Here is a 26,853-nt window from a genome sequence, read left to right as displayed (position 1 = left end):
GTGAGCCTGTACAAGAGATAGTACAGAGGATAAGGTGACTGACCCAAGTTCATCCTCAGTACAGCATTTGGTCCCCCGAGCCCCACCAGAAGCCAACCCTGAGCACAGAGCCAGGTGTAAACCCTGAGCATCACTGGATATGGCCTACCAATAGCAACAACAAAAATTCAGAACAGATCATGCTCTGAGATAATTTATATTAATGGATTTTTGAGCATTGTGTTAGTATTCTCAGTCTATACCAAACTTTAAAAATGGTTTTCTGCAATATGGAAATCTATCCCAAAAAATAGGAATAGAACTACCGTATGATCTAGCAATACTACTTCTTGGCATCTATCCCCACAACACAAAAAAACATTAATTTGAATAGATATGTTCATCACTGCACTTAGTATAAGAAGCAAGATACAGAAATGACCCAAATGCTCAACTAGGAATGAATGGGTCAAGAAGTTGTGGTATATACACACATTAGAATGCTATGCAGCTCTAAGAAAGAACAAAACCGTGCAATTTGAGACAACATAGATGGAACAAGAGGGCAGCATGCTAAGTGAAGTCAGTCAGAAGAAAAGGGATAGATAGAGGATGCTCATTGCCATACCTGGGACTTAGAGATGCACAGCAACAAAAGTCCAATTGCATCACAATGGGGAATTGATCCACACAGTTGAGCTGGAGTGAGGGAAGTGCTTGGGAGGGAAGGGTGGGGGGGGGGGTCTTTGGGAGAAGAAAAGGGTACACTAGTTGATGGATGTGGCGTTGGAATTATGTGCATGAGAAACCGTTAGTAAAAGCATTGTAAACCACAGAATCTCAATTAATAAAAATTCAGAAGTAGCACTGTCACTGTAGCACTGTCATCCCATTGTTCATCGATTTGCTCGAGCTGGCACCAGTAACATCTCCATTGTGAGACTTGTTGTTACTGTTTTTGGCATATCGAATATGCCACGGGTAGCTTGCCAGGCTCTGCTGTGCGGGCGGGATACTCTGGGTAGCTTGCCAGGCTCTCCGAGAGGGACGGAGGAATCGAACCCGGGTCGGCCACATGCAAGGCAAATGCCCTGCCCGCTGTGCTATCACTCCAGCTCAAAAATTCAAAAGTAAAAGGGACTAAAGAGTGATTTTATCCTTATGTTGCAAAAATGGTATTCATTCTTGCATGTCTGAATTCTCAGCTTTTTTCTACAAGCAAATGTCTATAACTCTTAAAAAAATTATAACTTGCTACTTCATAAAATGAGTAAAATTTGGGGGCTGGAGCAATAGCACAGCGGGTAGGGTGTTTGCCTTGCATGCGGCCGACCCGGGTTCGATTCCCAGCATCCCATATGGTCCCCTGAGCACAGCCAGGGATAATTCCTGAGTGCAGAGCCAGGATTAACCCCTGTGCATTGCCAGGTATGACCCAAAAAGAAAAAGAAAAAAAAGAAAGAAAAAAATGAGTAAAATTTGTTAAGTCCCAGTCTAATTTTCTTTAGCAAGGTCACTATCACATGGAGTAAGGCTAGATCTGAAGGTGCTTTGAAAGTCTTACCCTGAGGGCACTTTCTCTTTAGAGTTGATTTTGGTGTGACCTTACATAGGTGAGTTCAGGGCTTCATTAGGTACTTCATGCCTACACCCGTAAGCTTGGCATGCCTCACTTGCTCTATAGTAGTCAGAATTAGACTGACTCCTGATTTCTTCCCACCAGTGTGACTGAACTCAGATGTGCATGACTTTGGTCAAGCTGTGCGTTCTTCCTGTTTCTTGAATGCAGGTGGCAGGACAGCAGCAAGAGATGGTGGCGCTGGACAAGCAGCTGGGACATAACAAGGAAGAGCTGCATCTACTCCAGGGAAGCATGGTCCAGGCCAAGGCTGACCTCCAGGAGGCTCTGAGACTGGGAGAGACTGAAGTGACTGAGAAGTGCAGTCATATTAGGGTATGGTTTCCGGTAGATTTTCACGGGGGTTCTTGGCTAGTGCAGTCAGTTTATTTTGAGATCTCTTCGCTGCTTCTTCCCCAAATGCAGATACAGATTTCTGATTGGTGCCCCCTCTGTGGCCTCAGTCTGGTATTATATAGAGTGCCCATTCTGTGACTGCCATCTGTAGGTCTTCTCAGAATGTTTTCTGATTCTGCCTATGGTTTTCCTGTCACTGCATTTCTCAGACCATTTCTTACCCAGGTCTTTCTTTTCTCCACATCAGTAGTAAGATCCCACCTAATTTTCAGGACTCAGCATCTTGCCACTAAGATATGGCTCCCTGACTGCACATTTGTGTCTGTACCCTGGAAGAAGGAATATCTCTCTCTTCTGACTTTGGTAGCACTCTGCCTGTCTCCTGGAACACAGTACTGTTTGAAGTCTCACTCCCCCACAAAGTTCTAGGCCTTCAGAGCCCAAGAGAGGCTCTAATTAGCCCTGTCTTTCTACAACACAGTGCACATTTCCTTCCAAATATTAAATACTGCATGTAAATTTAACTAGATAATAAAACGTCACTTTCTTTCGTGACTCAGTTATATGTTATAAAATACGGTGCTGTTCTTGGCACAAAAGGTAAAAATAAGCTTGTTTCCAAAGTAGAATGTCTATGAAATGAGATAGTTAACAAATGCTAAGTGTTTTCATTCATAATGTTGTGGAGGACCCAGGAAGATGGTATAGTGGGTAGGATGCTTGCCTTGTACACAACTGACCCAGGTTTGATCCCCAACACTGCATATGATCCCCCAAACACCACCAGGAGTAATCCACAGAGCCAGTAGCATTGAGCCATAACCCAGAGCATCTTTAGGTGTGTGTGTTCCCCCCACCCACCCCTGCCCAAAATACATCATTGTGGAAGACTTTTTTTTTCCCCACACAGGAAGTAAAGTCTCTTCTGGAAGAATTGAGTTTTCAGAAAGGAGAACTGAATGTCCAGATTAATGAAAAGAAAACTCAACTTGCACTTATAAAGCAGGAAATTGAAAAAGAAGAAGAAAATCTCCAGGTCGTATTAGGGCAAGCATCGAAACATAAAACTGGTAAGTGAAGAGAATCCCCCATATAAAGTTAAAGGTTGTGAGCCGGGGATATAGTTCAGAGGGCTGGAGCACATACATTGCCCTGCGTTCATTCCCCTTCACTCTATAATGCTAACCCAGTAGCTCCAGGAGTGACCGTGAGGATCACTGAATGTGCCAAAATAAAAGAAAAAAGTTGAGATTGACAGAAAAAAAATACTCCTTTTAAAATTTAATTGTACCTAGTAATAAAGGTAGATTAGAAAAAGAATATGACAGCCCTTTTGGAAAATAGTATGGACGATTCTCAAAAAACTAGAGGTTGAGCTCCCATTTGACCCAGCAATACCACTGCTGGGAATATATCCCAGAAAAGCCAAAAAGTATAGTCGAAGTGACATATGCACTTATATGTTCACCGCAGCACTGTTTACAATAGCCAGAATCTGGAAAAAACCCGAGTGCCCTAGAACAGATGACTGGTTGAAGAAACTTTGGTACATCTATACAATGGAATGCTATGCAGCTGTTAGAAAAAATGAGGTCATGAATTTTGCATATAAGTGGATCAGCATGGAAAGTATCATGCTAAGTGAAATGAGTCAGAAAGAGAGAGACAGACATAGAAAGATTGCACTCATCTGTGGAATATAGAATAATAGACTATAAGACTAACGCCCAAGAATAGTAGAAATAAGTACCAGGAGATTGTTTCCATGGCTTGGAGGCTGGTCTCTCATTCTGGGTAACTCAGGGAAGGGACCACCAAGTAAAATGTGGTTGGAGGTCATGTGGGGGAAGGGTGATGCGGGCCGAATACAGACTAGAGACTGAACACAATGGCCACTCAACACCTTTATTGCAAACCACAACACCTAATCAGAGAGAGAGAACAAAAGGGAATTCCCTGCCATAGTGGCAGGGTGGGGTGGGGGGAGACAGGACTGGGGAGGGGGGGAGGGATGTTGGGTTTACTGGTGGTGGAGAATGGGCACTGGTGAAGGGATGGGTTATCGAACTTTGTATGGGGGAAACATGAGCACAAAGATGTATGGATCTGTAACTGTACCCTCACGATGACTCTCTAATTAAAAATAAACTAAAAAAAAAAAAAAGAAAAAGAATATGATACTAATCTTGCCATTCAAATTGGGTAGGTATATTTTCAAACAAAATTATCATATTCATTGTTTCCTTAGGGCAAAAGAGCATTCAGAGGCTTTTTTATCCCCCCCTTTTGGGTCACACCCAGCAATGCCCTGGCTCTGCACTCTGCACTCAGGAATTACCTGGTTGTGCTTGGGGGACGATATGGGCTGCCGAGGATTGAACCCAGGTGGGTGGCATACAAGGCAAACGCCCTACCCATTGTACTATCGCTCTGGCCCCCATTTAGAGGCTCTTGACTAAAGTGTAAGCTGTAGCATTCCCAGTGTTTCAGCACTTAACTGGCTCCACAGGTTAAGCAATTGGATTGTTTGCCTACAGCAAAACTTACAGTGACCACATTTGGAAACAAAGATATTTGTTTTGTTTTGTTTGTTTTGGTTTGGTTTGATTTGGCTTGGTTTGGGGGCCATACTTACTCGTGATTCTGCCATCACTCCTGGAAGGGATCAGGGACCATATGGAGTGTAAGATACTGAACCCCAGATGGACATGTACAAGGCAAATGCCCTGCCCACTTGCCTTGTACTATCTCTCCAGCCCCAAACCTATATTTTTAACATTTAATGACATAAAAACTCTCATAAGAAGAGTGAAAAAGTTGGTAAAAACCGGGGCCAGAGAGATAGTGCTAAGGGATATTATGTATCCCTTTGACCCCATTTCAACCCTGCTTCAACTTCGGGAAGAAAATATATCAAAATGCTTTTGCAGTAACAAATCTTTGGATTCTGGTATAATAAGGAATTTTCATCCCCCTTCCCAAAGTAAGCAAATGTTTTTATTATCCTAAAACTTACTAATCAAAAATTCCTATTTCAAAAGGTAAAAGTGTTAAAAATATATCTCAGTTCATATGTTTTAAAGATTTTCATATTTCATTTCATCTTTATTCATATAAATGCACATCATTTATTCTTTCAGGTGAGGTAAATGCTTTGGTACTAGATAGATCATTGTTAAATATTAAATAGTTGAAACAAAATATACAAGTCAATTGTACAGTTCTTATAAAGAATATTTTGGTTTTGTGTGTGGGTCACACCCAGCAGAGCTCAGGGCTTACTCTGGGCTTTGTGCTCAGGGATCACTCTTGGTGGGGCTCAGAAGACCTTGCAGAACGCTGGGGATCAGACTCAGGTTGGCTGCAGGCAAAGCAAGTGCCTTACCACTATACTCTCTCTCCAGCCCCATAAAGATTGTTTTTCTAATCTATATAGAAATATTCACTGCACTGTCATCCCGTTGTTCATCAATTTGCTCAAGTGGGCATCAACAACAACAGAGACTTGTTGTTACTGTTTTTGGCATATCAAATACACCACGGGTAGCTTGCCAGGCTCTGCTGTGTGGGCAGGATACTATCGGTAGCTTGCCGGGTTCTCTGTGAGGGACAGAGGAATCAAACCCAGGTTGGCCGCATGCAAGGCAAACGCCCTACCCGCTGTGCTATCGCTCCAGTCTCTATAGAAATATAAAAAATATTTTTATAATCTATATAGAAATATAGAAAATATAACATAGGAAATATAGTTAGGGACTAGAGAGGGTAACTCACAGAGCTGGAGCACATGCTGTGTATGCTAAAGGCCCTGAGTTTCATCACTGGCCTATGTGGCTTCCTGAACACCACCAGGTATCACTCACCTCTCCCCTAGCATAGCTGGGCTCAGCTTACAGCACATCTCCACATCTCTAGGCCCAAGCACTCTACCTTCAAGGCCATACTACTGGGCTGTGTATCACCAGGATAGACCCTGGGGTCTTAGATATAATTTATCTCCTTTATTCAAATTTTTACTTTTTTCACGAATATTGTTTATCAGTAGCATTTTATAAATGTCTCTCAAGTTCATTTAATAACATGGGCCATGATTTGTTTCTGTTAGAACTAAAGAATATTCTGGATATGTTGCAACTTGAAAATAGTGAGCTGCAAAGTTTAAAGCTACAGCATGACCAGAAGTTAACTGAATTGGAGAAGATCCATGTTAAAATGCTGGAGGTAAGAAACAAAATTACTTTACCTCTAAGAAGCTGCAGTCTTTCTCTTTTAGCATGTTTATGTCTTCTTTCAATCTATTTTAGGAGAAACTAGACTTGGAAAATTTGCAACAGACAGCCCTGGAACAGAAAGGGGAAATTGAATGGCAGAAGCAGCTCCTCGAGAGGGACAAACGGGAAATAGAGAAAGTATCTGCTGAGACCCAAGCATTACAATCATGTATTGAGTCTTTGAGCAAACAGAAGGGAGATCTTAAAGAGAAATGTGACAGCTGGGAAAAGAAGTTGGCACACACCAAACGGTGAGAACAAAACCAAGCAAACTTGTAGCATCGTTTACTGAAAGCTAAGGCATTATAACAAACTATTTAAAAAATTGAATTGGGGGACAGAGAGATATAGTGTAGCAGGTACGGTGCTTGCCTTGTTCCTGTGTGGTCCTCTGAGCCCCTCCAGGAGTGATCCCTAAGCTCAGATCCAGGAGTAATCCCTGAACACTGCCAGGTGTGGTTCAAACAAACAAACAAAAAAAAAAAACTAAACTAAAAAATTGAAATTGAAAAGGAAAAAATTGTTTCACAAGCTCAGTATCATAATGCAATTCATGAATAGCATTTTAAGATGAAATGTCTTTTGGTTTCTTCCCTAAAAGCAGCTTTTTCTATTCCCATGCCTTCACGGTGATTTTGTGGTATCTTGGGTTGCACACTTAGTTGCGGTGCTGGCACACATTAGGTTGAGTGTGTGTACATACTTGGCATGGAAAAACCACTGCTCACACACTTGTTCCACCATCGATCAGTGCCTGAAATGGTATTTGGTGGGGATAGAACTCCAACACTGAGCCCACATCTAGGACTACCTACTCCCCACCCACCCACAAAGCACTTGCTTTAAATGACCTGTTGGTTGTTTTTTTTTTTTTTAAGTAAAATAATGCATGTTTCCTGAAAGATAGACTTTTTATAAAAAAAAAAAATTATTGAATCAGTGAGACACACAGATAGAAGGTTGTTCGTGATTTTCATATAATGTTCCAACACCCATCTCTTTTTCCACCACCAATGTCCCCAGTTTCCCACTCCCTCCCTGTCTGCCTTTGTGCCAGGCACTTTCCTTCCCTCCCTCTCTCTTCCCTTCCTTCCTCCCTTTCTTCCTCCCTCTCTCCATCCCTCTCTTTCCTCCTCTTCTCTCCCTTCTTTCCCTCTCTCTCCCTCCTTCTCTCTCCCTCTCTCTTTCTCTCTCCTCCACCTCTTCTCTCTCTCTTTCTCTCCCCCTTCTCCCCCACTCTCCTACTCTCCCCCCTCTCCCCCCCTCTCTCCCCCTCTCTCCCCCCACCTTATTTTTGGGCATTAAGATTTACAATACAAATACTGAAATGTTATCATGTACATCCCTCTACCTACGTTCAGCACTCAGCTTTTGTCCAGAGTTATCATTTCTATTATTGTCATACTGGTCCCTTATCAAAAGACAGACTTATTTGGAGAGAGAGGCAACCCAGGGCTTCATACAGGTATGTGAGGCCTGTGTTCAACAGCTGCACTGTCTCGAGCCCCGTGAAGATTATACTCCAATAAAAGAGAAGAACCCTTGTTTGGAGATAGATAGACAGTGTCAACATTCAATTCTTAGATTGACTTGTTGATTCAAGGCAATAAAAATCAGAATACAGCAGGTTTTTTAATAGAAATTGACATCTGAGTCTAAAATTTATATAAAAACACAAAGGGCCTAAGTAGATTCTAACCATTTTTAGCTATGACAACAAAACAACTTCAAAAAAGAAAAAAGTCGGGGCCGGAGCAATAGCACAGCAGGTAGGGCGTTTGCCTTGCACACAGCCGACCCGGGTTCGATCCCTGGCATCCTATAAGGTTCCCCAAGCACCACCAGGAGTAATTCCTGAGTGCAGAGCCAGGAGTAACCCCTGAACATCGCTGGGTGTGACCCAAAAAGCAAAAAAATAAATAAAAAAAGAAAAAAGAGAGAAAAAAGTCTATAATTATGATTTAAAGACTTACTATAGAGCTACAGTAATTAAATTGCTATAATTTTAAAAATCACTCTAATGGTTGTATATGCAAAATAAAAGACATGAACCTCTTTCTATATCATAGTTTTCAGAAGTTCAGTCAAGGACTAGAGTGATAGTACAGAGGATAGGGCAATTGTCCTGCGCACAGCAAATCCTGGTTCAGCCTTTGGCACCTCATATAGTCCCTTGAGCCAGCCAGGAGCGATCCCTGAGTGCAGAGTGTAAGCCCTGAGCACCACTAAGTGTGTCCCCAGCCCAACCCCCCCCAAATTTTACTCTTCAAGCCCATGTTCTCCCTTGAAAACATACTTCCTCTCCTTCTCTCCTCTCTTATCTTTATAAGTAAATTTCAATAAAACTACTGCTTCACACATGCGCACACACACATACACAAATGAACCATAAAAATTAATGTAAACCCTAAATGTTAAATTTTTCGGAGAAAACAAAAGAGAAACTCTTTAGCCTGATTCATTTAGATGAATCAGGCTAAAATTTCTTATGTAGAACTCAAAGACATGACATATGAAACAGTAAGTGGATAAAATTGTCCTTTGTACAAATTTCAAATTTTTTGCTCCTGGAGGCTAGAGGAATAGCTAAGTGACTCCAGAAACATAACTTGCAAACCAATCACCATGAGTTTACATGCCAGTGCCATCAGATTCATCTCGCACAGGCCTGGCAGCTCTGCTCTCTGCCATCCCTGGCTCCACCAGCCATCTCCGGCCACACTGGAGCCACGTGTGCAATAAGCACCACAACTAAAAGATGTGCACACCCTACCACTCAGCCTGGATCAGCCTCAGCCTTACCCACTCTACTGTTGCTCTGGTCCCACTTCGTTCTTAAAAATATATTTGTTAAATTAAAAATAAGATTTCATTTGAAATGAAGATTTGATGAGTTTAATGTTTGTCACTCAGTCTTTATTGTTGGATTTGAAAAAGTGGGCGTGTACACGACACATGCATTTGATGGCCGAGAGCCACCTCACCAGTCTCCAAAGTAAAGAGAAAAACGGGGACCATGGATAAATGGTAAAAATGGCCCATTTAATGCAGACTATTAATATACTTAAAGGACATCTGAAGGGATTTAAGCTGTAGGACTGCACATAGGTGTGATTGATCATTTACAGAGGTAAAGCGTTCTGTTCCGGCAATTCTCTTGGGGAGATTAGCCCAAAGAGGCACTGTCTCCCAGGGACATCTATATTGCTTTTCTCTTTCCCTCTAGTTGTATATGTTTAACAATTAAGCTTACTTCTTATCAGTACTTGCAGTTATTTGGATAATCACAGTAAGAGATAAAGATCCCAAAATTTAGTTCTCTGAGCTCCTAGGGCATACAGGCCTTTTATCGTAAATCCCAGACTAAGTCCTCAGCATTGTTCAGCTTGTCTTTCCCTGTAGGGGTCCGGTCTCTTAAGTCATAATGACTTGCATAAAGACCGTGCTGTCAGGCTTTCTAGGCTATCCCATTTCAATGCCAGGGTAGCTTCACTACTTGTCCCGGTCCCCTTGGTGGGGTGGTAGAACTTACAGCAACCAAAGCCTGAGTCGAGTAATTATGACGGATGCCTGGGAGCAGATATATTTCAGAGTCAATCACTCCAAATATTAGGAGCATAGCATTAATGGTCTTTCTGTGTTTAAGCAAAAAAACAACATTGCTCTATAGTAAAATATGAAAAGCTATAGGGGAAATAGAAAAGCAGATAATTCACTACAAATACAAAGTCCAGAGTTACCAGAAAGTTTTGACTTATAAGTAACCAAGACTGACTTGGGGTATTGTGACAGTGAGAGGTAAAACACAAAGGAAAGGTTAAAAATGAACTCAGGGGATTACAGGTCCTCACAGGAGCACTGTAAGCTTCTCTGGGAGGAAGAAAAGGGGGAATTCACTGATGAACACTTAGGGTTAATATCCAACAATTGTGACATTGTGAAAAATCTAACACTTCTTCAGTTGTCTCATGTACTTTTTTATACCATTTATCTTCTATTAACTCTGACTTGTTCTCTGCCTGTGTGGTAGGATTTTAGCAGCAACAGAAGAGAACAACAAAATGGAGCAGTCAAACTTAGAGAAGTTAAAGTCGGATGCCAGAAAACTGCAGCAAGAACTAGACCAACTCAACAGAAACAAGATCTCACTACACAGAGACATGGCAGCAATGCAGCAGGAGCTGCAAGGTAGGCAGCAGCACTCTGCAGAACTGTGACTCATCTCCTCTGGGCAGTCTTTGTGGGGGGCGCGCGCGCGCGCGCGCGCGCGCGCGTGTGTGTGTGTGTGTGTGTATGTGTGTTGGGGTTTTGCTGTAGGGGTTTCCCAGTTATGCTTTGGAGATCACACAGCTGGGGGTCAAACTCAAGACCCTCTGCATACTAAGTATGTGCACTAGTCCTGTGCGCTGTCTCCCCCAGCCCTTCGTCTTTGTTTAACTAGTTGTTCAGATTTCTCTTTACAGAAACACTTCTGTGCATTGGTTGCTTTATTAGAGTTCCCAAATTAGATTTTGTTGATGGTTACACAACTCTGTAAATAGAGTAAAAGCCACTGTCTTATATACTTTAAGTAGGTCAAATATGTGGTGTGAGTTAACAGAGCTAGCTCAGTAAATTTTATCTCAAAAATAGCTTTATAACCATTTGTATTCTTTAGATAACAGTGTAAAAATAGCAGAAAGAAGTCAAAATCATAATTATCCTGACTCATAGCTCATTCTTACCTGTGAATATTCTTCAATTTAGTGACTATCCTTCCAGTTTTTAGGGTGGGTGTGTATTCTTTTGTTGTTGTTTGTTTGGGGGGCCACATCCAACTGTGCTCAGAGCTTATTCTTGGCTCTGCACTCATAGATCACTTCTGGAGGTGATCAGAGGACCATAGTGGTGCCAGGGATCGCATTGGAGAGCAAGTGCCTTACCCTCTGTATTATCTTTCTAGCCCCTGTATATGCTCTAGAAAAAAAAAGATACAAGTAACATCTTCATAAATATTCGTAATTGATAATTGCTTATTTTAAACTCTAAACTCTAGCTAATAACGTGCTGAACACATGCTCTGAAGCATGATGAAAGATTTTTATATATTTATCATCATGTCCTTATCATAGTTTTATGAAATGGAAACTAGTATTTCACCTGTTTACATATTAGACAACTTCAGCTAAGTTTTCTGTAACTTGCTTAAGTGAGAGGTGTGTATCTCACACTCATGCAGCTCTTCAGTGACAAAACCAGTATAGACAGAAAATTTATTCACAAGTTGTCTTCCTTAAAAGTTATACCAAATTTGGGGCTGGAGTGATAGCATAGCGGGTAGGGCGTTTGCCTTGCACGCGGCCATCCCGGGTTCAAATCCCAGCATCCCATATGGTCCCCTGAGCACTGCCAGGAGTAATTCCTGAGTGCAGAGCCAGGAGTAACCCCTGTGCATCGCCAGGTGTGACCCAAAAACCAAAAAAAAAAAAAAAAAAGTTATACCAAATTTGCATTCTTTTACTGACAGTGTAGAAGGTAATTTATTTATAAACATGCTTCTCACCAGCACTGGGTATTGCCTATTATTTTATTCGCTGTTAGAATTTGAATTTGGATGTCTTTAAAAAACTGAACTCTAAACTCAAAGAATATACCTAGGTATGTATATTTGAGAAATTTACCCTACTTCTTGGCATGTTGAGAGTTATATAATTGTGTTTCTTATTTTATGTGAATGTTATTTAGAAAAACGAGAAGCCATAAACTCACTGCAGGAGAAATTAGTTGATGTTCAGGACCATTTGAACCTAGCAAAACAGGTAAGCTGAACAAATGTAATTTACTGATATTCTGAAGACATGCAGATAATTGTTGAAATAACAAATCAATCCAGTGGTTCCTTGTCCCATCAGCGTATCTGCCATTGATAAAATACAAGCACCATCCATACAAAAACTCCACACCAGGACGACAAGAGCTAGGTAGTGTGCGTATCACTGGGTTCCATTCCCGGCAGAGCAGGGCCCCATAAGTAGGCGTGGTTCGGGAGCCCTGAGCACCTCCACGTGTGACCCATACAACAGCAAAAACAACTTTTGAAGCATAGCTCTGGTTTTCTTACTTTAACCAACAGTAAAAACAATTTACTAAACCACTGTTTAGACAGCATTTTACTCAAAACTAACAAGTACGGTCATGGTTAGAGCAGAGTGCCCTCTGGGCTACAGACACTGCAGGCGCCGTCCCTGAGCTCTCCCCAGAGCCTTCCCGAGGCCAGGCTCGCCCATTGAGCTGCAGAGCAGCCAGTGATGCTCCATCTTATCAGAGGTTGAATAGAACTGACGCTTGTACTTCTCATGATCTGCACAATGTTGTCCTGTGAGAATAGTGTTCTAATTTGAATTCCAAAGAATTTTATACAAGTTCTGGGCCTCAGTTTCCACTCTGTTAATTAGAAGTGAATTAAAATGGATTAAATGCCCATATTTTCTACCTTCTACCTTTAGGATTCTGTTTCTAGATTTTTGTATAATATATATTGTTTCTAGATTTATATATCAGATAGATAGATATCTATATATCAAAATATTCTAAGCTTTAAAAGATTTCATGCAGGTTCCTATGAATTTACTGTAAATAGGATAATTTCTCAAATATGATTCATTTGGGCTCTCTAAAGAAGTATATTTCTTGTTTTCTGAATTTTTCCAGTCTGTATAGATATTTAGAATAATAACAAAAGTCTAACCTTGGTTTATTTTCCATAGGAATTAAGACTTCTCAACTTTTCTTAATCTTCTTAGTAATCCTGTGAGATTGATGGTGTTAATTTCCACCTCAATGAAGTAACTAAAGTTCTGAGGACCCGACTGACCTATTACGGTTTTTCACACTATCATCTTATTTTTTTATATATACTTTAAAAAGGAAAGGCATTGATTGAGCTTTTAGTACTTGTATATGTTTGTTGAGATAATAAATAATACAGAGCCTTTATTCTCATTTTGTCAGACTCAGTCTCTACCAGCACAACACTAGCTATCTCTAGCAGATGGCGCTTTCTGAGTACTTTCCATTGTTCTCTTATCTGAAGGATCTACTCCACACCACCAAGCATAAAGATCTCCTGCTCGGTGAGCAGAGCGGGCTCCAGAAAGGCCTCAGCGAGTGGAAGAAGAAGGTTGAAGACTGCCAGAAAGAAGGGGAGACAAAACAACAGCAGCTTCAAGTGCTTCAGAAGGAAATTGAGAAAAATAAGGCCAAGCTCGATGAACAGGAAATGGTACTAGGCATGGCTTTGTGAGCTCTGTCCCCTGGCGGGAAGCTGCTCTAAACTATCCCCCAGAGGACGAATGTCCCTTACCTCACCCTGGGTAACCAGGAGGAAATTGACACCAACTCTTTGACCCTCTGGTACTAATATTTGTGAACCCCAAGATCAGCAACTATTGATTCTGCAAGGAGTCTCCAAGGCAGCTGCTCCTGTCTAGCACAGCCCACTTTCACCCTAGACAGTGTCTCTCATAGACACTTCATTTGCCTTCTGAGAAAACAAGAAAACATGGATGGCCACATACCATTTGCTGTTTGAATTCTCTCCTCCTATGCCAGCCAAATAGTTTTCCAGTTCCTGTTTCATCGCCTTTGTTTGGGGACTCACTCTCTGCCAGCATGGGCAGTTATAAACTTTCCATTGAGCTAGATGTCTCCAGTGCCCATAAGGTTACCTCAGCTGGAACACGATTATTTTACAACTAATTACGGTTTTTCTCTCATAAGATGCTGCAGAGACTCCAGAGAGAGAGAGAAAGTGAAGAAAAAAACCTCCAAGACAGTAAAGCAACACTGAAGGAGCAGCAGCTCCAGCTGGAAAAGGAGTTAAAAGACCAGAAAGACAAATTGGATCAAGCAATCACAAAAGCAGTGGCGGCTGAGAAGCGTGTCAAGGTTCTGCAGGGGGAGGAAAAGTGGGGTGAAACCCTGGAGAAGTCACTCTGCAAAACCAGTACGTATTCTGGCACAAAGCACTGGCGGGCTGGAGAGGGGGCTCCACTGTAAAGAAAACCAGATCCTGGAACAGTCCAGGAAGGAGCAGGAAGTACACTCCTTCATCTCTTCCTCCTCACCCTGGGAGAGATGAGGCAGCAGACTCAGAAAAACCAGGGCCACTGTCTGTGTGGAGATGGGATCTGAGCTTAGACTGGAGGCCCTCTCTACTTGACGGCATTGCCTTTAAGAACATTCTCTCCGGAAAGGCAGACACTAAGGCAGAGAAGTGCAAAAGGTCCTTGCAAGGCTTGCCATAAAGTATCTTATTTCTGAGCTTTGGAATGATGAGTCATTTCATCTTAGCTTGCCAGAAAAACAAGACAACGGTCCCCTTCTGTTCAAATTTGACATACCAAATGGTGCCAAAGCATAGGTATTTGACTTTGGCTCTCTTTGTTTTCTCTTGAGCTTTAGAAGATAATGTGGGAATCTAGGAAAATAACTATTGTCATGCTAGTAAATTCTTTTCTTAGGCTTCAGGGTTTACTAATGCTCAGAAAAACATTGTTTCCCTAAGTAAACTCACTTCTCTGGAGCTTCTTGATATGTACAGACCCAACTTCTTTTTTTTTTTTTTAACGAAAATGAAACTTTTAAAGAGATAGTACAGAGGTTAAGGTGTTCAGTTTGCATGCACCTGAACTTGATTCAGTTCCAAACATTGCATAGTAGTCCCTTGGGTACCACCAGGTGTGACCCAACTCCTCCTGACTCTCACCCCCTAAAAGGGAAAGAACATGAAAGTATTACAAGTGCTCTGAGTCTGACCATTCCAGGGGTATGAGAACCTAAATCTGGCAGTAAATAATCTAAAGATACCAGTAAAAAAGACATTTTCAGCTGAGTCCTCACAATGTACAGTGTTAGCAGGCATGCTGCCCTTTGACCTCCTGGGAGATAAGTCCTTGTTGATTAAAACAGAGCACAGGGCTGCCCTGCACTGGGATTCTTTCGCCACCCTTCAACCCTTCAACCCTGTGAAAGAAGGGATACTGCTGTGTTTCCCTTGACCATTTCATGAAAACATTTCAGTGGTCTGTTCCATGTTCCCACCACCTCAGAATTAGAGCTCAAAGATCTCTTTGGTCCATTTGGAAGGAGCGAGACAACTGCCTGTCATTTTGGAACCAGGCCCTCTGGAACCCCTGGGAAGTGCAGTGATGGAGGGAAGGGTTGAGTGGGTGGCTGCCTGTTGTATGATTGGCCCACGGCCAGCCCAGCGCCTCTGGCACAACTACTGAAAATGATCCTTTCAGAACAAAAGCTTTCAGAACGGGAGCAGCAGCTGCGGGAAAAGTCAAGCGAACTGCAGGCTCTCCAAAAAGAGATGGACTCCATGAGGGCGGATTTCAGCCTGCTGCGGAACCAGTTCTTGACAGAAAGGAAGAAAGCCGAGAATCAGGTTGCTACCCTGAAGGAAGCTCTTAAGATCCAACGGAACCAACTGGAGAAAAACCTTCTTGTGAGTTCCTTCTGTCCTGGCTGTTGTGAGAAAAGACTCAGTTTAAATGTTAACTTCATGGGTCAGAGAGATACGACAGTCGGTCAGGCACTTGCCTTGCATGCAGCTGACCCGGGTTTGATCCCTGGAAGCCCATATGCTTTCCTGAGCACCACCAGATACAGTAATTGCTGAGTGCAGAGCTAGAAGTAAGCCCTGAGCATATCTGGGTGACCGAAAAACAAACTCCAATAAATGTTTAACCCCAGCTGTGCAAGGGTGTGGAAAATAGAACTTCCTGACAACCTGGTTCCCAACCCAGCTGTTCAATGTAGAATGGGCACCATTTGTTTGCGGAGCATTTGTGAGTCTGGCTGCCGGCCTGGAGGAGCTCTGCTGGCCTCAGTGTAAGCAGCCAGCACCGGTGTCTGAGCTCCAGAGCCTCAGCTTACACGTCCCCGGAGGGGAAGAAGCTGTGGGGAAAGCAAGCGCCCAAAGACGTTTGGCGTGGTTACAGTCAGTGCTCACAGATTTTTCTACTCCTACCCTCTTCATCTAATTTGGCTTTAATGCATTCCTCTTAAAACTACATTACTGGTTTGATACTGTGCTTTGATACTCAAGTGAATAGGAAAGGATTTATGGCAGGTAGAGCCAGTGAAGAGTTCTCACACCCTGTTTTGGGCCTCGGGACCCCTTGCAGAGATCTGGGTTTCCCAAAGTTCGATAGATACCCTTCCCACTAGAGGTCAAAGTGGGATTATAAAAGTAGTCTATTTTTGCCCAGATTTTCACCCTGTGTTGGTAGAGATTATCATAGATGAAGCTGCAGATCTAGGGTGCCGACTGCAGGCTCACGGACTCTGACCACTGCTGAGGAAGGCAGGCAGTTCTCCCCATTTCACAGGTGGAGAAAGTGAGGCCCAGATGAGAAATGACACCACAACTAGTGAGCGTATGAGCCAGCAGTGCTCATCTCTATTGACTCCAGAGTCATTTTCCTCCTTCCTTGCATCCTCTTGCTAGGAACAGAAGCAAGAGAACAACTGCATGCAGAAGGAAATGGCAACTATCGAGCAGGTGGCCCAGGACAACCACGAGCGAGCACGGCGCCTGATGAAGGAGCTCAGCCAGATGCAGTTTGACTACTCAGAGCTCCAGAAACAGGTGTGTGCCCCCCCCAGGTGGACAGGTGTCTTGGCTCAGATACTCCTTGCAGGGCAGTATCACTGAGCACAAGAATGTGTTTTCTGGTCTTAAAATTTAGAAAGATTTGCATTGCCACAAGATAGAAGTATTTGTTCTAAGTATTCTTTGAATCTTTTGCACCCAAATATTCCTCCCAGGAACTGACAGTGTCTGGCTCTGGACTGGAAATGTACCTCTCGGGCACACCCAAACCATCCTGAAGAATCAAAATAATTGTGATTTACCATTAATTGTGAATTAAACTCATCTAATGAACCTATCAAACTGATGAACCACATTTAATTAAAATTATTTATAACATTTATATAATAAAAACATTTTTAAAATAATTTTTATGGGGCTGGCTATTCAATGCCATGGTTAGGGCAAATGGTCTCCCTAAGCATGACCAGGTGTCACCCTGGAGATCCCCGGTACTAGGTAGCACCAGGGTGGCCCAGGAAGCACCCTTGAGCCTCTGTGCTGTACTGCTGGCCCAGATTGCCAAGAACACAGGCCTTTGCCTCCTGCACCACTTGGGAGTGGGAGACCCTAAAATTTTATATATGTTTTTTAAATTAGAGACTTTAAAGACTTTTCATTACAAATTAAATTAAAGCCAAGTGCCAGTAAGCATTAGCTGAGAAAAATTTCAAGTGGAAAGAGTTTTAAATTTTTCTTAAATTCAACAAACTTTCTGTGTTAGCTGTGGAAAATGACATTTCCTCAACATAAATTCATACCATGTCCCAAAGAATTGTGTTGAAATGTTAGGTTTTAGGCTAAAAGCATTCAGACATGCTTAGGAGTCAAACCTGAGTAAGGAAAAAGTGAGGGAAAACTGTTGGTGTTCTCAGCTGGAAGCAGGTCATATAAATCAAGGGGGGACTAAGCCGACATGCCTGTGGGTCCTTGCAACACTATCAGCCTCTGTGCACCCCAGAACTCTATGGCACCCACTCATTGCTCCACCTCGTCTGGAGAAAAATTTTGTTTTCTCTCTCATACACACACACACACACACACACACACACACACACACACACACACACACACACACACACACACACACCACATTTTGGTTCGAAAAAAACAAAACAAAACTTGTTTTCTATGTCTCACATTCTTGTTTTACACACACCTCTTCAGCTCAAGACAAAATTTTTGTTTTCCCTCTCAGTCTCTCTTACACAAATATGTATATATATGTATATATATATATATACACACACACATATATATGTATGTTATGAATGTATATATACACATACCCCACTGATCCAAGAAAAAAATTCTATTTTCTCACACACACAAACACCTCCTTCAGTTCAGTTTTTAAAAATCTTAACAACTCTAAGCTGTTCCCAGGTAGAGGGCAATTTTCAAAGGATCTACCTCTTACCATCTTTACCTCAAAGTGTTCTCCAAAATTAAATACCCAAATAAACCTTGAGACCAGAGGGTTTCAACATTTTACACCTGCAGAAAGGTACAAGTAGGAGAATGTTTGGATGGATTGCTATGACAAATCAAAAACATGAGATTATTTATGCATCAATATTTGTAATAGTCCCATGACTGAACCCCGCATACCATGTGGTGGGCGGCAGTTACTTTCCACACCCAGTCCTGGTACACAGGGTAGGCCGGCAGTTGAAGCCATTTTGCTCTATCCCAGGACTTTTTCCACTCGCGATCTCTTTTCACCCGGATATGCACCCTGGACAAGGGCTGCTAGAAACACCTTGGAGCCATTACGTGGTTGGTTTTTAATTTCCCGTCTTTGCGCATTCAGAAAGCTTTCGCTGGTACCAAACTTTTTCCATGTTGTTACCTCATTTTTAGTGAAATGTTAACATGTAAGTTAATCCTATGAAATTGTTGGGGCTGGAGTGATAGCACAGCGGGTAGGGCGTTTGCCTTGCATGCGGCCGACCCGGGTTCGAATCCCAGAATCCCATATGGTCCCCTGAGCACCGCCAGGAGTAATTCCTGAGTGTAGAGCCAGGAATAACCCCTGTGCATTGCCAGGTGTGACCCAAAAAGCAAAAAAAAAAAAAAAGAAATTGTTGGCTTTATATCTACAGCCAACTCTTTACAATGTTTAAGCAGTTTAACTAAAGCCCATTGAAGGTCAAGACCAGTTTACAAAGCTAGTCTCTGGACCTGCACACCCCCAGAGCCTCTAAAGTGAAAGCATTTGACAAGCTCATTTCTAAGACCCTTTCCAGCATTAATATTTATACTCTAGATTATTCATAACCCATTTCAGTAAATGGCCCTTGTCATATTTGGGGTCTAATGACTATGCTGGCATTTGTTAGGTCACTTACTAGGTGATTTATATAAATTCCCGCTTGGCTGTCACGCCTTTGAATGCAAAGTATTATCTTCTTGTGTGCATGCAGTAGCCAGCAGAAGGTGACTGACTTGCCTTGAGTCATACTGGCAAAGCTTACAGGAAACACAATCAAAATCCAGCTCTAACTGCTGGGAACTGACACGGTCACAGAACAGTGGCGCTGTGCTTTCCTAAATAGAAATTGTCTGGTCAGACTGCCAGCGAGAGCATTTTCTCACTGTCCTACAGATACTTGAGTGGTTGTTAATGACCACTCTTTACAGTTCTAATAGTTGACACTGCAGATCTTTAAATACACAACCGAGCAAGCCATTCCATTGCCAGCATGTCCCGGACGGGACCCAGTAGTACTGCCTCTCCCTCTCTAGATGGCGAACCAAAAAGATCTGGAGAGAAGACAGACGGAAATCAGCGAGGCCATGAGGTCACTGAAATGTGAGGTGAAAGATGAAATTAGAACCAGCCTGAAGAATCTCAACCAGTTTCTTCCAGAACTACCTGCAGATCTGGAAGCTATTTTCGAAAGAAATGAACAACTAGAGGGAGGGCTGGAAAGCTTAAAAGAGAACTTTCCATTCACTCTGAATGAGAGACCTTTTGAAGAAAAACTGAACTTCTCTCAGACTCACATAATGGTAAGGATATCTCCTGCTCTTCTCTGGACTTCCTGCAAGGTCACTTGGTTCCCACCTCCTCAGAGAAGCTAGAAAGCAGACTCCTGGGAGGGAAGGGTAGGCGGAAAGGCTGGTGCTGCCGAGTGTTGCAGTGTGACTCTGTGCTTTCCTTTCCTTCGGAAAAAAGGATGAACACTGGCGTGGAGAGGCGCTCCGAGAGAAACTGCGTCACCGTGAAGATCGACTCAAGGTTGCCCATTCACAACAGTCTGAGAAACTTGGCACATGGGGGGGGGGGGGGGGGGGGAGTTGTGTCTTTACACCTATTCCCTGCAGTCACAGTCCTCATCACAGCACTTGTGGTCATAGTCCCTGTCACAGTACTCACAGCGCTTGATAGATGACATGTGGTAGGAACTTTGAAACCCTGGATTCTGGGGCTGGATATAGTACAGTGGGGAGAGCACCTGTCTTTGCATGCAGCCAACACCTGGTTTGATCCCCATCAGTCCATATGGCCTCCCCCGCCCCCAGCACTGTTAGGTATGATTTCCTGAGTGCAGAGCCAAGAGAAACCCCTGCATATCACCATTTGTGGATCCTCCCACCGCCAAAAACAAAAAGACGAGAAAACCAACAGAAAGCCCTGAATTCTGGCGGGAAGCCCTCATTGTTTGTTTTTTTTTTAAACCTATGTTTTGCCATAACAAACACTGACAGGATCTAAGTGTTTGGGACTGGAAAGAAAATTGATGATAATCAATAGATCACAGAATGATAACTGAGTGAGACAGGGAACCCTGGAAAAGTAGGCGTGGATGTCAGATTAACTTGTTTAGCTCCAAACATGTGGAGTTTGAAAGGCCTTGTGAGATGCCCAGAAAAGGAGGTCCACCTCTCGGCAGCTCAAGTTGGAGTTTAGAATTTAGTGGTCAGTGTGGCATTCAGAGTATGTTTGGGTACGAGTTGAAAATGAAAAGGGAGGGGGCTGGAGCGATAGCACAGCGGGTAGGGCGTTTGCCTTGCACGCAGCCGACCCGGGTTCAAATCCCAGCATCCCATATGGTCCCCTGAGCACCGCCAGGGGTAATTCCTGAGTGCAGAACCAGGAGTAACCCCTGTGCATCGCCAGGTGTGACCCAAAAAAAGCAAAAAAAAAATAAATAAATAAATAAAATAAAAAAAGAAAATGAAAAGGGAGGGGCTGGAGCAATAGCACAGCAGTTATGGTGTTTGCCTTGCACACGGCCGAACTGGGTTCGATTTCCAGCATCCCATATGGTCCCCTGAGCACCGCCAGGGGTAATTCCTGAGTGCAGAGCCAGGAATGACCCCTGTGCATCACCAGGTGTGATCCAAAAATTAAAAAAAGGAAAGAAAATGAAGAGGGAGAGAGGCATGATGCTTTTTGGAGAACAGCTGAGAGGGGGCTCATGAGTCTTGAGGGAAGGCCCCTGATAACCAGTAGCCTCCAGCCACATGTACGTTTAAATATAAAATTATGATTAATTCAGATTGAAAATTCATTTCTTCTGTCACCTCAAGAGCTTAATGCCTCCTGCTATGTGGGAGGCAGCAGATCCAGAGCATTCCCATCTTGACAGAAAGTTCTGCCGCACAGTGCCGCGGCAGACAGTGGCCCAGCCAGGGGGAAAGCGGGGAAGTAGGCACAGACTGAGGATGGACGAGAGGGGGGAGCACGAGCCCCAGCTTAACTCCCAGTATCACAGAGGGTTCCCAGGCAACAGCTGGAGGATTGGCCCTGAGCAGAGCCAATAGAAAGCCCTGGGCACTGCCTCATGAGGCCAAACACCAAACAAGAAGCATAAACTGGGCTGAGTCAAAGGCCTTATTAATGAAATACAGAACAGTAACAGTTTCCACACACTCAGTTACCCTCTGATAGTTCCACTTTTTTTTTTTTTCAAGACAAGATCATTTTGAAGGGATATTCACCTTTGCGCTGTTTGCCTAAGAAATGTTAAACATGAGGAAGTTGCTGACTGGCACTTTGCATCCGTGTAAAACCCTCAGTTTTACCTTAACACTTTTAGGCCCAACTTCGCCAGTGTATGTCCAAGCAGGCAGAGGTGTTAATCAAAGGGAAGCGGCAGACAGAGGGCACTTTGCACAGCTTGAGGAGACAAGTGGATGCTCTAGGGGAACTGGTCACCAGCACCTCTCTAAACTCCTCGCGCTCAACCAGTATGTCTCAGCTGGACACTTGCATTGCAGAGGACTCTCGCCTTGGGCCCACCCAGGTAAGAAAATCTCTTCACAGTGGGTCCCACCTAAACAGTTTGAGATTTGAAGGCTGTGGGGAATATAATCTCGAGGTGACTCAGGACACACATGCCACTTTCCAGTCTCTGGAGAACTTATGAGATTTTTTTTCTTTTCATGGACCCCCAGGAAACTAGAACCAACTGATTGATATATGTACCAAAGAAACAAACGAATGGCCTAAGAACAGACTTGAGACTGTGAGATCTGCCAGGGTAGTTCATTCCATTTATCTTATACTACTAGATTCCTCATTTTCTACTCAAGTCAATACACTACGTTTGGCCTGTGAGGCAAATTTTAGTTTGTTCGTCTTTATTAGAGGTAACCTGTGACTGCCAGCTGTTCTTCCTTAGTGTCATATTTGAATGCAGACCTCTTAACACAGGGCTTATTTTAGAAAGCAATTAACAAAATCTCACGAAGACTTTTATTTGATCTTAGATACAGTCAGTTATCATTTAGTAGGAACTTGAAGCATACTAATGGAATTGGTGAATGGTAGCAAGTGTTACCAGAGACAGGTAACATACTGCTGTGTGCCTGCTGTATGTACTAAACACATTTGCATATATTCTCATTTAGTCTTTATTACATCCTGGAAGATAGGAATTGCCCCTTATGAAATTGTTAAAATTTGAAAAAGAGGGGGTGAATGAGAGGTTGCTCAGCATATCCACTTCACTCAGAGAATAGTAAATGAAAAATGTGTTTTACTCAATTGGTTCCAAGAAAAGTTTCAGGTCAAAAGTAGGCATTTCTTTTAAAGTTCAGGGTAGGGGATGAAGGTTTATTTGGAAGTTATCCATGGATTTTCAACTGTGCAGGGGTCAACACTATGTTGAAAGATCAGTTATATTTTGGAATTTGGGTCATAATCCAATGGGCTAAAACCCTGAGCTGGTTCGATCTAGGGGGCTGGTCTGAGCTTAATATTCTGCCTCCCTTCAGAACTCTTTCCAACAGGTTCTGCAAAGTCCATTACATCTACCAGACAGTTACCGACACTGATGGCCATTCCCTGCTTCCTGCTCACTTGGTACATGTCAGTTTTCACTGTTACTTTAATTGAAAGAGCTTAAATCTTAATCAGTCTTAAAAATTCATCTTTTAACTTTTTCTTTGAATTTATAGTTGGATATATAAAACCTGGAGCTGAGGAGATAGGTTGGTAGGGCACGACTAACAAGCGTGAAGATCCTGGAATCTATCCCCAACACAGGGTGTCCTGGGCATTATAGGTCCACATGGACACTAAACATTGTCTTATAGGACTGGAGTGTTAGAATAGCAGGTGGGGCACTTGCCTTGCATGTGGTCGAGCCCATTTCAATTCCTGGCACCCCATATGGTTCTCCAAGCACTGTCAGGAGTTGATCCTTTGAGTGCAGAGTCAGGAGTAAGCCTAGTACATTGCCGGGTGCCAACTGCCCACAAAAAAAAATTTTATGCATACATGATTTATGGGTATTTACATAATATATGGGCATATTATGTGTAATAGCCTCAAATCTGAACATTTGGAGCTGGAGATGTCAAAAAGTACCGGCCTGTATCATAAAAGTCCCACGATGTCCTTGGCTTCGTGTGGCCCATTTTCTTAACCAGAGGTACTCAGATATATTTTTTAACCAATATTTATTAGCTATATCATTGCTTAGTTCTCTCACTTAAGAACTGTCTATACTAATAGAATTCATCCTTTCTTTCTGTTTGCCATAGGAAGAGTGACAGCCAGATGAGAAACTACATAAGCACTTCCACTACCTCACTGACTTTGTAATTGGAATGCCACTTGGTTTTTATCAAGAGCCATTGAACTGAGATGCTAAAACTCCACTCCAAGTTTCTTTCACTTCTACCATTAATGCAACCATTTTTGGAAACCACTTGTACATATGGGAATAGTTGTATACAGTTTAATGTCCTAGATGACTGAGGTTTTAAATCTTAATTTTACTGTAAATCTGAATCTATAAACAGGTAAAACCTGTGATTACAAGAAAGGAAAAATGTACTCTTTATTATATGGTGTCAAAATATTTTGGATTTTGCTTAAAATCTATTTTCCTATGAAAATGAGAATAAAAGAAAATAAAACTTGGGGCTGTTGTCAGACTTTGTATTTCACAAAGTATTGAATTTTTTAAGTTAACTAGAAGAAAATTACAATTTTTACAATGGTTCTCTTTGAAGGCTAAAGCATATTACACAATATGCACAGTACATTTCATCACTGAGAAATGAGAAACAGCAATTAAAAAACTATTATACTTCAGATATTCTTCCAACAAAAGCAGTTTGGTAGAAAATTAGAGCTTTTTACATTGGAGTACCTACCCAGTAAATTCATATTTTGTTGAATCTTTAGTTCAAAATTTGAACTAATTTTGAACTAGTCCACGACCCATATGTATATGAGAAGAATACCAACAACTATCAGCTGATGTGGGAAAATTATTCACATGGGTTAAGTGACATATGAAATACATTTGCCTTAAAAATATTCCCCCAGAACTGTTAAGACCCCCAACACAACTTTTGGATTGCCCAACTCTTAAAATAGTTACTAGAATAACACAGGGTAATCCTCAATAAGCCTTTACCACCTACTGTAGTTAAAATTTTCTAAACTATTTGGCCAGATCTAAAATTTCACCAAGGGGCCGGAGCGATATAGCACAGCGGGTAGGGCGTTTGCCTTGCACGCGGCCGACCCGGGTTCGATCCCCGGCATCCCATATGGTCCCCCAAGCACTGCCAGGAGTAATTCCTGAGTGCAAAGCCAGGAGTAACCCCTGAGCATCTCTGGGTGTGACCCAAAAAGCAAAAAAATAAATAAATAAAATAAAATTTCACCAAATATGGGGCTGGAGTGATAGCATAGCAGGTAGGGCGTTTGCCTTGCACGGGGCCGACCCGGGTTCAAATCCCAGCATCCCATATGGTCCCCTGAGCACCGCCAGGAGTAATTCCTGAGTGCAAAGCCAGGAGTAACCCCTGTGCATCGCCAGGTGTGACCCAAAAACCAAAAAATAAAATTTCACCAAATTAAGGATTATAAAGTAACATAAAAATTACCATCAGTAAATTCTAGGCTTCCACTTCTAAAATAAAAATTGATTTGGTGGTCTTAACCTTTTCTTTTTACAGTTAGTGGGATACTTGAAAGCATTGTCTTTTCAACAGGAGTAAAATTTCTTACTCTGCCAACATGGCTGAATAAAAGTTCTTTACTTGCCACCTGAATCCTTATTTTTATCTTTATCTAAACAGGAATCAAATCTTCTATTTAAGGGGAGTATGTTGAACCACACCTTTCTTTTTAAATCGCCTAAAACAGTGAATGTGGGGGCAAGAAAGTTCTCTAAACCATGGTATTACGGAGTTGAGATAAATACCTGGTTCCAAAGGTATCTTTTCCAAGAAATTACTGCTTCTAACCAGTAGTATGTGACCACTACCATATAAAAATGAAAGTTTACTTTATTACTTTATTATCCATAAAAAAAATGTTTGAACATTTTACTGGAATGTCTAGTGCATAAATACTAAACACCAATTACTAATCAGAAGGGATTCTTCATGGGGCAAGGGCAAAGAGTAACTCAGAGGATCAAATTGCTGTCACTGTCACCCCGTTCCTCATTGATTGCTCAAGCGGGCGCCAATAATGTCTTCATACATCCCTGTTGCGTGCTAGTGTAGCCCAATGGCGTCTGCTTGCTCCAGAACATGAGGAGCACGTTGTTATGTTTTTGGCGTATCAAATACATCACGGGTAGTTTCCCAGGCTCTGCCATACGGGCAGGATACTGTCAATAGCTTGCCGGGCCCTCCCAGAGGGACGGAGGCTCTGAGCTTATATAGCTGAGCCGGAGGTGGTTTGTGGGTGTCTACCACATGCCTAACTTTTGGCCGTTTAATATAGGTATACAAATATTTACTGGTAATACATTATAAAGAAATTTAATTTAAAACAATGTTTTGAAAGGTTGAATTCTTTTTGTTTGTATAAGGAGCTAGGCTATTATCACCAACTGTCTTTCCTCTGAATTAAAATAAAATTCCCCAAAATTATTTTGCCATAAGCCTGTCACACACTTGACTATGAAATTACAGTATCCAGGGTCTGGAGATAGTATGGGGGTAAGGCACTTAACTTGCAACTGAACAACCCTGGTTCAATTTCCAGAGCAGTATATGGTCAGTTCCCCAGCACAATCAGGATTGAGTCCTAAGAACAGAGTTAGCAGTAAGACCTGGGCACTGGCAGGTGTGGCCCAGAGACCCAAATAATAAATTATATCACTGTCTGCTCCTCACAATACTGTATTTAAAAAACGATTCATCAATCAAGCTTTCCATTTGCATGTCATTTCTAACCATGAAATGTACTCATTCCTTATAGAACTGAAATAGAGAAAGTCTTGGCCTATTATGTGGTCTGTTTGTCAAATGGTGACTTCTGATTTCTTCAGATAATTTCTTTTGAGCCACTGAAACTTCCCATTCTGTAATTTTCCTATTGTGTTTATCAGGGACTGATTTATGTATGTTTGGCATTAAAAATGAAGTGAGCTCTACCCCAGGTTTTCTGAGATGCCATTTAGATATTTCATGTACATGGCGCTAGAGTACAGTGACTAGGACGCTTGCCTTGTACAAAGATGACCTGGAATTGATCCCCAGCACCACACATGGGCCCTGAG

General features: G+C 42.3%; 1 protein-coding gene across 1 annotated transcript in view; it reads left to right on the top strand.

The window, feature by feature from the left end:
- CNTRL (centriolin) overlaps positions 1–24,259 on the top strand; it is a 90,087-nt gene extending 65,828 nt beyond the window's left edge. The window contains 15 exon segments of the mRNA XM_055123706.1: positions 1,769–1,933; positions 2,865–3,024; positions 6,060–6,175; positions 6,259–6,476; positions 10,256–10,413; positions 11,950–12,023; positions 13,298–13,486; positions 13,984–14,209; positions 15,510–15,715; positions 16,721–16,861; positions 19,613–19,879; positions 20,046–20,108; positions 21,913–22,119; positions 23,093–23,180; positions 23,864–24,259. Of these exon segments, the coding sequence (XP_054979681.1) occupies positions 1,769–1,933; positions 2,865–3,024; positions 6,060–6,175; positions 6,259–6,476; positions 10,256–10,413; positions 11,950–12,023; positions 13,298–13,486; positions 13,984–14,209; positions 15,510–15,715; positions 16,721–16,861; positions 19,613–19,879; positions 20,046–20,108; positions 21,913–22,119; positions 23,093–23,152 (2,250 nt within the window). The 3' untranslated portion in view covers positions 23,153–23,180; positions 23,864–24,259.
- Positions 24,260–26,853: the final 2,594 nt, after the last annotated feature.

The sequence above is a fragment of the Sorex araneus genome, chromosome 1 (genome assembly GCF_027595985.1).
Source record: "Sorex araneus isolate mSorAra2 chromosome 1, mSorAra2.pri, whole genome shotgun sequence".
Taxonomy (NCBI): domain Eukaryota; kingdom Metazoa; phylum Chordata; class Mammalia; order Eulipotyphla; family Soricidae; genus Sorex; species Sorex araneus.
This window is presented reverse-complemented; position numbering and strand designations above follow the sequence as displayed.